We start from the raw sequence: 12,147 nt of genomic DNA, 5'->3' as shown, positions 1-12,147 counted from the left end.
TTCTGACCTTTAATACCCCAAAAGATTAACGAAATACTAATCAGCAGATCAATTGTTCGTGAGAACACTCTTTAGTTGTTGCACTAATGTGAACACACCTCTAAGATTCATCATGTTTTAACACCCAAAAAATCCAAAATTAGTGCGCAGAGGAGCTTGGTAAATGTTGTATTGGTATAATATAAAAGCCATCTAAAATGTTTATGTTGCTTTAATATAACTGAGTATTTTTGAGAAGCTCTTCATGTTTGCCTGTACTGAACATCTGAGTTTTCTTAAGTAGTACTAATTATCTCTGAGGACTTCCTCGTTACAGCTCCAATTGATGGAGGAGGAAAGGAGGAAGTTTATAATCATGTTCAATTAGTGCTCCTTCACATTTTATCCGAGCCTTTCCACTCTGCTAATGACTTATTTGTACCAATTATTTGCTTTGCTGAGCTTGTTAACCCCCGTGTTCACCTTGGCAGTTAAAGCGATTGCTGTGAGAAGTGTTTCACAGTTTCCCTTTTTAAAGATCCACAACGTGAACAAAACATTTTCCTGTTGTGTGTCTGTGAGCCACTGATCTGCCGTTTTTCACGGTTTATCACTTCCTGTATATTACAATATGCATTTTAACTGTAGCTGTGAACTCATTCCTCAATTATTGTATTATTTTAAGAAGGCAGTCTTAGCTCAGATTTGATTTCCTCAGTTTTTCCTCCCCAGTGTGAGTTGGTGCTGCAGTCGTACAGTGGTCTTCTAGTCTATCTTTTTTATCTCTTGTCTTTGATATTTTGAGTAATGTTCAACAAACCAATGGAATGTACCTCACTATCTAAACCATAACAGCTGAGGACACAGATATTTCACAGGGGTTGGTGGAGAACAAAAAAGAACAAAAATCTCTGAATGAATCAGGCTGCCTAAAACATTACTTCAGTGAGTTATTTCCGAAAAAGTAACTATGACAGAGTAAACCGGTTTTACCTGTCTATCAGCAAGCTTTACAGGGGCTGGTTGGTGGATTTTGTTACCTCTGCAGTCCGAGGTGTTTCTCTGTTTCCAGTTGATATACTAGCTAACAACATTTAACAAATGTTGTACGCTGTTAGTAAATCAAATGCACATATGGTTGAAAATAAGAGCCATTAAATTCACTACAATACATTTATTATGATGCAATTTTATAATGATCTTAAAAAGCAACTTTACATCATGTTTGAGTTTTGACACGATTTAAAATGTATATTTTTAATTCTTGGTGAACAGGCTAGAGTAACTCTATAGTTACTGTTGCAATGAGCACTATAGACACTTTTCAGGATGAATACATTGAATATGATAACATCATTATTTGCAGGTAAATACATATAAGGCCTGTTTCAACAATAGAGTTGTATACATTTTACCACACTTTCACACACATTTTATTCATGACAGATCCATTGGATCACCTTATACTGTGATATAAGGTATCACTTTATAGTTGTACACACACATATCAAGTATGTGTGTGTACAATACAACACACACATACTTGATATTCAGTTTGGAGTCAGGGTTCCTCCACTGCTGTGTTTTGTATTTACCTGAACCCTTTCAAATCCCCTCCCATTTGCTCCAGGAAAATACAGTTAATATTGTTTTACTGTCTGTGTGTTCAAAGACCAAGGATAAGGGTTATTTAACACACACACACACACACACACACACACACACACACACACACACACACACACACACACACACACACACACACACACACACACACACACACACACACACACACACACACACACAGCTCTTCTCTAAATTGCGCCTTGGTCCTGAGTGGGCTCTTGTGTGCTGATGAAAGCTGCTCCTCTTAAGGACAGGTCAGTCTGAGCGAATCAAAGGGAGCACAATGACCTCTGAGAGCTGAAGCACTGCCACTGTCTGCCTCCACACACACTCCCTTTAATCTCACACTGCTCTCTGAAAACACTTGTTTATCCAGCGAGGAAAAGAAAGTAAAAAAAGACCTCCTTGTTTTTTTTTAAAACTCTTTTTAAAGGAAGAAAATTCTCCTCCTGTTTTCCTCAGGATCCGTGGTTCAGCCCTATCGATGTGGACACAGAGACAGATGTGAAGGGGTGTAACTGCTGAAAATTGGATGGAGAAAAGGAGCAGGTGGAAGTGGAAGATGGACACATAAAAGGCCTGTCTCGGTGAGAAAAGGCTCATCATTTTGCCCTCCATTTCTTCTCGCTGTGCTGTGAAAGACAGATGACATCAGAAGGCTGTCAGGTAAAAGGAGAGTAAAACTGAAATGAAGCAAGTAGGGAGGTGGGGAACCTGCATCACTTCTCTTTCGCAGCAAAACCTCTCGGCTGTCAAGAGAACAAAAAACCGGCTGAGCCTCTCAGAGTAGTTTGAAGCTTTTACTGCAGCACAGTCGGCTTTATGCTGACGTCATGGCAACCGTTATTATATCAAAAGGACTCTTTAATGGACAATGAGACACATTTGGATTTGTACTGTACTTAAGTAGAAATCACCTGTGCAATCTACTCAGGTATTTCCATTTTCTGCTACTTTATACTTTTACTCCACTACAATACAGAGGCATATTTTTTATCTTATGCACCATTCTGCAAACAGAATACTTTTACTTTGGTACTTTAGCTATACTTTGATGCTAGTTATTAACATATTGAATCTAAGACTCTCCAAAAAATATCTCTATTCTTTGGTATTCATTACTTTACTTTCTTAAAAAATCTGAATACGTCTTCCAACACTGCAAAATAAAATTAAAATGCAATTCAAACTGAGATTACTTTTTCTACTTTTACTAAGGTACATTTTATTCCACTATCAATGGGGTTTTACAACCTTTATTCAGAGTGGCTTCGTCCACCTCTGAGCATGATCCTGATCTTGACTAAACATCAAGAGGTCACCTTGATTTCTATACATCCCAATCTTTCAAAAAAATTTGACCAAAATCAAAGCCTGACAGCCAGCACCCCAACAAGAGTGAAAATGAATGCAGTCAGCGCCTGAGGACGCGACAGTGGGAGAGGAAGAGGAAAGGACACAGCAAATGTTCAGGGTGAGTCAGTAAAACAGACACTCACAGTAATAGGTTACATCGTGAATAATCTACGGAAGCCTTTTCATGAGAAAATGCATGACAGGACAAGCTGCGGTTTCATAATGATGTGCTGCTCATTATTGGCATGCTTTTAAAACATTTGTATCATCAAATCCTATTTCACAATCATCACTGATATCAGCACAAAGCCATAGATTTCCAAAGTAGTTTGTAATTCTCTGAGGTGTGTCTGTGGGAGTGTGTGAAATGTGAGTGTGACTGAATGTGTCTCTGCTAATCCTGTGATTTGTGTGTGTGTGTGTGTGTGTGTGTGTGTGTGTGTGTGTGTGTGTGTGTGTGTGTGTGTGTGTGTGTGTGTGTGTGTGTGTGTGTGTGTGTGTGTGTGTGTGTGTGTGTGTGTCATCCCTCCCACCATTACTCCTGAAACCACAAACCATCCTGTCTGGAAATAAAGACATTAAGTCATAACAACCGTCTCTGTCCCTTTCACACCTTCATATTTCACTTTGTGTCTCCTCTCTGTGCCATACATCACTTGTTTCCTATCAGTGTGTGCGCTGACAACTATATTACAAGTCTGTGTGTCACAAACATGAATAGTTCTCATTACCAGAAATTACACCCATAGTAACTACTGGATGTATCTATCAGTGGTGGCATCTAAACCCTGTTTTTGTTTTTCAATAACACCACACTGTCAATTTACAGTCTGAACACTGAACTAGACTGTTCACAGATCTACGACATTATCAGACTGGTGTTAAGACTCGTTTTTATTTAAAGGTCCCCTATTATGCTATTTTTCAACAATATATTATAGGTCTCAGATATATAAAAAACATGTCTCTCAAGTGTTTGACTAGAAATAACAAACAGATCATGCATTGGAGCATGCCACAAACCCCTCTGTTTCAGCCCTGGTCCAAAGTGCTGATTCTGTGACTGTAGCTTTAAATGCTTATACATTTTTATATTGATGGATCAAAGAGAGGATATGTTTTCGTGAAACTTTCCAAGTCTCTTAACACAGAAGGGACACATATTTTGGTATAAAATACATAAAAAAGTGGATTTTGCATTACAGTGACCTTTTAACAATGTTATGTAAATTGAAAGTTAGCAATGGATAACCAGAATACAAATTTGATGAATTTATAATGGTTAATCCTTCTCAAAAAGCTGAACTGATCAGGGGATGAAGAGGGGGAAGCCACCTTTGTCCATAACCATTATAATAATACAATAATTCTGACAATTTCACAAAAAGTATAGTAATGGGACACATTAAGTCATCACATTTTGGAAGGAAATGGAAGTAAACTACAACTAGACTTGTAGGCAGAGACATACAACTGAGAGTCTAGTTTGTGACTTACTATATCTCAATTTATTGGTATGACATCTTCTACAATGACTCTTTGAAGAATTAAAAATGTGTCTGGGCTTCAATAGTTACTGCCATTCTCATACGTGTAGAAAAATAGTCAGTAGGTCAATCACAATGAAGCGGGCCATTCTACAAAAATGGTTTTATTGATTTATTAACAACTGTACATTTCTTTTCAGTGCTGACAGCATTTGCTACATACTTTGGTGTGATTTAGAGGGACCTGCGCTTTCTCGCCCCTTTTTATTTACTTGTGGGAAATGCTGACAGTATCAGAACAGTGTACAAACCAGAATTATTCACGTTTGTCTATCAACATAGGACACATTTGATTTCTCATTTCTGTTTAGATTTAAGTGCCGTTCTCTACGTCCTCATGAGCATTTACATGTCCCGCCAAAAACCAAACATATTTCAGGATTATTGATAAGATACAAAGGGCCGAAGGATTCCAAAAGCGCAGGTTTGACTGTCTGAATTGAGTCTGTAGCCAAAGAATCAATGGTGCAATTCAACATCCATTTTAGGTCAAGTTAGCAAAAGCACAATATCTTCCAGTTTGTGCCTGCTGCAGTGTGTCGGCTGCCAACTGAGGTCCAAGGGTTAGGCTAAACACTAAACGCTCACCGTCTCCCTTAATCTAACAACGTAAACAAACAGGGAGAAGAAAGCACAGACAGAGCAGTACACTATAGAAAATGTCTTTTTATATATATATATGTATATATATATATATATATATAAATACATATATATATGAATTAAATGTACATCCATCGCTTTTCCTGAATCTGTCCTGCTCCGTCCAGCTGTGGTCCAAACCAGCCAAGGCTCTCCAAGCTTTCATCTTCCGGTAAGAGCACTGTGACAAAAGGCCATTTAAAAATCTCCACAAAACGTCCGACATACACGTGTCACGCTCCTCTGTTTGATTTCTGAAAAGGTCAGCCCGCAGAATGTGCTTTAAGAAAATCAAAGAGTAAAATTGTTAAAAAGTTCTAATCTATTTTCTGCTGTCCCACTGGAATATCATGGCATAAGAATGGGCCAAAAAAAAAAAAAATCATCACAAGTACACCCAGGACATGAAAATATATATATTTTTATAATATATATAAAATGTCTTTTATTTAATCGGATATGTACACTTTTCACAAGACGTCGAGGAACAATGTTCTCAGAAATGAAGCGCTGCTTCAGCGGGAGACACCCAAATATTCTCAAAGTAAAACATGAAAAAAATCCAGATGTCACAAAAAATATCTCCGCCCCCCCAAAAAAAAATAAACCTCCAAAAAAAAGTATTTCCAGCACAAACATTCTTCAGTCAACTACACCATTGATCTCCGCCAGAGACCAGCGTGTTGTAGTCCATAGACGGAGGGTCGGGGGGGGGTTTGAAGTCGTCAGATCAGAAGTGCTGAGGCAGAGAGTAGCCCCGTCCTCTAGTAGATGACCTCGTAGACGGTGGCCTTCTTGTCCCCGGATCCTGTCACAATGTATTTGTCGTCTGCAGAGATGTCGCAGCTCAAGACGGAGGACGACTCCTTCGACTGGGGGAGGAATGAACTCAAGTTAGAAGAGCACAAGTCTTGTTTCTATCACCAGTTGAGTGCAGGATGCTTTATTTAAACTGAATTAATAACGGTGGACAGGTATGTGTCTTTCTCTAATTCCCTGTGATTACTGTTGAATAAGCTTGAATACCGGCTAATGAGGTGTTTGTCTCAGGACATGCAGAACACATGCAGCGGTGAACTACTTTTTCCTGCTGACGTGTGAAACTCTATCTTTCTGAAAGCATTATGGACTTCCACAAGGTAACGACAAAACTGCAACTTCCTTGAAATGAAATGTACGATTCAAGATAATTATGAATATGCTCCACTAAGACAATACATTGATCAATCTTTATTTTGCTAATCTCCAAACAGGGATCAACAAACATCACTATGTTTTCTTTATATTCATTGAAACAATTGGATTGTTAAGAAAAATTTTTTTTTCTGTCAATTCACCAACTATTTGAGAAGACCCAACAAGTATTTACTCTTACTCTGTGTAATCTTGTCCGTGTCTTAACACATTGAATTGTGTGTCAGTTTATGTTCGTTACCTGGAATATGCTGGCACCATAAGGAGTCCTCCATGCGTTCAGCAGATTGTCCTTCCCCGTGCTCACAAACCATTTACCTGCAAAGCCAGGACACACATATTTAGAGGTGAATCATATGATACCTGCAGCGAACACGTGACTCCGTAATAACCCGATCAATGGTCCTAAAAACCTTATTGGGGGAATACGATTACAATAGGAATCGTAAGACGCCCATGATGAAGAAGACCCACATCGTTTCCACTCGGATAATTATTTAAATCAGTCTCTGATTAATTGCCACACTGACTAGTTGGTAATGATTTAATTAGTGGCAGCAAGAGCTGTGAAGCAGGGAGCCGCGTTTGAATGAACCAGCTCTGCGGTGGCACTGATATGAGACGGTGCTGTGGGGGGTCTGCTGAGGAGAAATGATTACTGACATTTCAGTGGGGAGAGAAAAAGTGAGGCGATAGTGAAACCTCATTTGTCTGAGCCTTAAACTTAACACCAGCTGCTCTGCCCAGCAGGCACAATGATCTCACTGAAGAGCAGTGCCAATTTTAATGAGCATATTTGTAAAAAAAAAAAAAAAAGAGAAGAAGAAAAAAAACAGCTTCCTTCTTACTACATGCCGCTACAAGCTTTTGTTATTTGCATTTACAACGTACAGAGGAAGCGGGCATCTGATTCCTAACTAATTCTCACAGATGCCCAGAAATAAAAAGAGCCTGTTAATCACACCCTGCAAGTGACTAAGTAACAGTCACTGGTTGAGCAACAACACTCTAGTTTTGAAAATTGCCAAGAAGTATCAAATGTTGGCTTAATATGACCATGATCAGCAAATTCACCTTCTAACAACCATGATGATCGACATCGAATTAAACAGAAGCGAGACCACAAAAAAAAAATACATTGCTCAATAAAAATGAAATTGTCCTGGCTAGTAAATGCCTACATATATTGCTATCCCCCACAGGGCTGTGTTGTGATCCTGGTTCTTACCACAGTAAGCGAACTTCAGTGAGAGGACACAGCTTTCGTGCAGGTGCAGCTGGTACTTGTCAGGCTTGGTGTGGTGCAGCACCTCCACGTTGCTGCTCTCCATGCCCACAGCCAGCCACTCTCCAGTGGGACAGTAGCCCAGCGAGAAGATCTGCAATGAAGACACAACAATCACACGGTGGGATCAGAGGCCAATCAGCAACAAGGATCTCCCAACAGGTTCACTCGATGCATTCAGCCGAAACAGTTCTTTATATTTCTACACGCTTCTCTACCTGTGAGGTAAAGTCGTGCTGCTGGAGCTGCCGTCCCTCCCTCAGATCCCAGGAGCGCACAGTGTTGTCGAGCCCTCCGGTCCACAGTTTGGTCCCGTCGTGGGAGATGTCGATACAGCTGGCTCCATCGGTATGGCCCTGGAACTGCCTGGAACCCCACAGGAGAGAAGGAAAGCATTAAGAAACAAGAAGAGGACAAAGCCTTTCCAACTGCTACAATAGGGCAGACACATGATCACTGGTTAAACACAGCGCACTGACCTGACAAGGGTCTGGTTATGGAGATCCCACACGGCGATGTTTCCATCCGAGCAGCAGGAGAAGCACACCTTGGCGTCAGGGCTTATGGCCAGTGCGTAGCAGGCCGGGGCAGAGGAAGTGAGCTCGGCCTTTATGCGGGGCGTCGGTGAGGCGAGGTCCCAGATGGTCAGCGTGCTGGCCTCACCCCCCACTATCAAGGTGCGGCCGTCAGGCAACAGCTTGCAGGAGCGGATGTAATTGTCCCTGTTCTGGAAGAGAAGTATCGTCACAATCATTGCTGCTTTGATCTCTAAATGTATCTGTGACATGTGAGAGTGAGAATTGGAGGTTGAAAAAACTCAAATAAATACTGCTGAGCAATAAGAGATTAGCAGCACACATCAAGACCATCTCTACTTAACCCGAGAGGAGCTCTCCTCTGAAAGGGGAAGTCTGCAGGCTGTCTCTTTTTGTGTTATAGTGAAGATGTGGCTGTCAGCTTTAACAAGAGGTGCGGGGAGAGAGTCGGGCTGCAGCGGCTGGCCAGGCTCCAAGGGAGCAAGAACACGATCGATAGATCTGTGGAAGCTCTTGGTCGAATTAAAAACAGCACCCCGATGGCTTTATAAGACCCAATTGCACTCTGGACTCACCTTAAGGGTGTCGGAGGCCTTTTGAGTTGAGCAGCATGAAGCCACAGTATCAAAATGAGAAATGGGAGGCAGTTGGGAGGAAGTAATGAGCTGGGTAATGGCAGACAGGGTCGGCCAATCAGAACATCATTACTCAGCAGGCTTTTTTTTCTTCACCAAAAGATTATTTCAGCGAAGCAGTGAGACACTTTGCTGAATTATTCACATCTGTCTGTAGGGATCTGAAGGAGAGCTTCGGTGGGATGTTGAGTCAGGCTACATTTGATGCTCAGAAAAATCTTAATGAAGGAGGCTGATCACAGTGACCTCATGAAACATGAATCATCCGCAGTGATAACTCGCTTCTGAAACTCATGAACAAACACATTGACACAGGGACTAGTTACCAGGCAGTCGAGTTGGGACACTGGGCTCTTGCTTCCAGGTTGGCTGATGTCCCAGATCTTGACACAGCCCTTGCCGCCAGTGTAGACGTGACGCGTTGGGTTGCTGATGGTGACGGCACACACCACCTCCCCGTGGCTCAGTGTATTGATCTGGCGAGCGTGGCGTGGGATGCCCGGGCCTATCAGTGCGTCTGGAGGGAAGGGCACGGGCTGCATCTGACCATCTGCACTAACGTGAAAAGAATAAGCCCTGCGGAGGAAAGCGGGAGGAAAGACGGTCAGTTCAGCTAACAACTATATGCTGTCTGTTAAAGAGTTGAATCCATGACTGCAAATACTCACGGTTTTCCTCCGGAGATGGATGCGAGGCCGGCTGGCAGGCCTGGTCTCATGTGAGAATGAGGGTCAAACCCCGCCTGCATGATTAAAGAGCCAAGAGTTTACAAAAGGCTGATAACCAGCGAAGATAATTTAGACTAAGCTAATATTCAAATTAAAAACGAGGCCTCGCTTTATGGGCCAACGCCCCGAGGAACTCTGGTTCCGTCGTTTCCAGGCGAATCCCTTGAAGAAGGCGCAGATTCAGCTTCAGTGCATACAGAGGAGCTTTACACAAGGCTACAACATCCCACTTGCTAATGCTAATGAAAGCCTGGGAGATTTTCAAACATGGAGATGCATTTTGAGGGCGAGCCTTTTTTTAAAGCCTTTAGAATGCTAACTAGCTAACATCAAAGTAAAGGGGCTCGGCTGTCTTTGTACTTTCTCATTATGTACACAAAACAAGCCGCCGCCAGCCAAGCAGAAATATTCTGTTCTGGAAATACGGGATGAATGCTTAAGTTTCTCAAAGTCATTTTGCAAACAGATTCTAAAACCGACAGCAGGGGAAGATAATTCATACGGGCGCTGGGGAGGGCGTTTTGTGTCAAACTGATGGAATATATGAATGAATATATGCAAAGAAGAGGAGCTGTTCATTCAGTTGTGTGCTTTAAAAAATCTTACAATAGGTGAGCGTCCATAGGCAGCAGCAGCAGCAGCGCTCATCTGTGGGGAGATGAGACCGGGATAGACCCCCGGGCTGGTCAGGGATCCGTTCATCTCATGATGACCCATCATCGCAAACGGGGAGGCGTAGGAACCCGCGATGGACAGAGGGGTACGCAGGGCGGGGGCCGCTGGAGAAGAGAGGAGAGCAATTTAATTGATTTATTAAACTGCAGAAGGGAGAGACAATAAGTAACATCTGGAAACATTTAACTGTGATTCATTAAAGAATGTAATATTATTTTCATGGTTAATTGGCCAAGACAATCTCCACTTTTACATCAATTAAAAGCTTATTTTGTGAAAACCAAAATATTGTCATTCAATGAATTAGTTACAGGTCTAAGAAAGTGTGACAAGTTTTAACATACCTAGTGCCTCCATGCCGGGGGGTTTGCCCATCGTTAGAGGCCGTAGTCCTGGAGTGGTGCTGGTTCCTGGCGTTGGCGCCTCATTCCTCGGTGTGGGTGTGTTGGACTTCAGGCTCGGTGTGGACGACTTGTCATTCTACAAAAAGAAAAATCCTTAGTTTGTATCCGGTTATACAAAGCTTTAAGTTCACTTAGTCTCAGCCACACAGAAATATGAAACATGTCAGAGTCAAAAAATAATCTGAAACGAGTCAAAAATACCCTCACCAACAGAGAAATCCAGAGTGACAATCTGAGTGGACGGCTCAAGGTAATCCAATCTAGCACTGACACCTCATTACAGTGTGTGTGCGTGCGTCTGTATTAGTGTGTTTTTCTGTGTGCATGGTGGGGCGTGCATAAACATTTGCTTAGAATCCAAGCTTGTTAAGAGCGGCTAGATAAGCAAGATGCTGGCCGAACATCCCTCTCATAATTAATCCATCCCTCTCTCCCTCTGCAGGCGGAGTAAAAGCAGTGTGGGGTTTAGCCTGGTGACACACACTAATGAGGGGCTGAGAGAAGCCTTGTGTCATGGGAGGTAGAGGGTAGTGATGTGGACTATGAATCTGCCCTAATCCTCAGTGAAAGGGTTTATCTAAAACCGATGCATGAGGATTGTTTTAGCCTGGTTAGCGAGAGCTGCAGTACTAAAAGAAAATGGATGAGAAGACGAGACGAAGCAAGAAAAGAGGGAGACAGCAGTTCCCTCAACGCTGTGCCTCTGGATTATTTACGGCCTCGGGCCAGAGAAGAAATGACCATTTATTGGGTAAGCCATAAAGGAGATTGAGAGGAGTGAGCCACAGGGTTTGATTTCCTGAGAGTGCATCTCGGCCTTCTTCAAGCCCCTAAGCCTCCTGCGCATTAGTCCTTCACATAGACACCCACTTCACTTGACAAATGCCCTTAAGTCCGTCACTCCACCCTCCACTGTACCCGCCTTATTTCATCTCCTCCCCGGTCGTTCAGTGTGTCACTCACATGGGCGTGGTCCTTTGCTTTGGAGGACGGCGTGCTGCCCGAGGAGGCGACGGAGGCGGGGCTGTTGGGGGCAGCATCCTTCTTCAGGACTCGTGATTTATCCAGGCCGTTCTCCGGAGGAGAGTGAGCAGGGCTGGCTCGCGGGGTGGCCGGATCCTACGGAGTTAAACGACACAGACAGAAAGCGAGACTGAGCAAACAGAGCGGAGGAAAGCCACTGGCATGTACATGCAGGTCAAACAAACCGGGCCTCATGTGCAAACAAAGATAAACACACACACACACAACTCCCTTCTCTCTTTGTATTACGTTCTGCATGAATGGCAAAAGAAGCACACACTCATCTCACACACAACCAATATTATGACAGACTTCTTGGCAACGCTGTGGAAGGTGTTGAAGCTTCCACAGACGAATGACAAAAGAGCGCTGTGTTTAGTTTCTTTGCAGCGTTCACAAAGAGGAATGTGGCGGAGCAGCTCAGTTCAAGCGCAGTCTCACCTCGTTGGAAACATCCACCACCAAATCGTCACTTTTGTCTCCGTCACTGTCCTGAAAGCAAGGAGTGACAGGCTTT

General features: G+C 42.7%; 1 protein-coding gene across 11 annotated transcripts in view; it reads right to left on the bottom strand.

Annotated features, from left to right (window-relative positions):
- Positions 1 to 4,594: 4,594 nt before the first annotated feature.
- The window catches only part of tle3b (TLE family member 3, transcriptional corepressor b), a 28,397-nt gene continuing 20,844 nt past the window's right edge, over positions 4,595 to 12,147 (bottom strand). For all 11 annotated transcript variants that reach the window (XM_063881297.1, XM_063881290.1, XM_063881293.1 and 8 more), the window contains 11 exons: positions 12,072 to 12,122; positions 11,571 to 11,726; positions 10,548 to 10,683; positions 10,135 to 10,307; positions 9,469 to 9,542; positions 9,127 to 9,376; positions 8,109 to 8,356; positions 7,848 to 7,995; positions 7,573 to 7,723; positions 6,586 to 6,662; positions 4,595 to 6,022 (listed from right to left, as the gene is read on the bottom strand). In XM_063881297.1, the coding sequence (XP_063737367.1) occupies positions 5,915 to 6,022; positions 6,586 to 6,662; positions 7,573 to 7,723; positions 7,848 to 7,995; positions 8,109 to 8,356; positions 9,127 to 9,376; positions 9,469 to 9,542; positions 10,135 to 10,307; positions 10,548 to 10,683; positions 11,571 to 11,726; positions 12,072 to 12,122 (1,572 nt within the window). In that variant the 3' untranslated portion in view covers positions 4,595 to 5,914. The remainder of the gene's footprint in view (positions 6,023 to 6,585; positions 6,663 to 7,572; positions 7,724 to 7,847; positions 7,996 to 8,108; positions 8,357 to 9,126; positions 9,377 to 9,468; positions 9,543 to 10,134; positions 10,308 to 10,547; positions 10,684 to 11,570; positions 11,727 to 12,071; positions 12,123 to 12,147) is intronic.

The sequence above is a fragment of the Eleginops maclovinus genome, chromosome 4 (genome assembly GCF_036324505.1).
Source record: "Eleginops maclovinus isolate JMC-PN-2008 ecotype Puerto Natales chromosome 4, JC_Emac_rtc_rv5, whole genome shotgun sequence".
Classification (NCBI taxonomy): Eukaryota; Metazoa; Chordata; class Actinopteri; order Perciformes; family Eleginopidae; genus Eleginops; species Eleginops maclovinus.
This window is presented reverse-complemented; position numbering and strand designations above follow the sequence as displayed.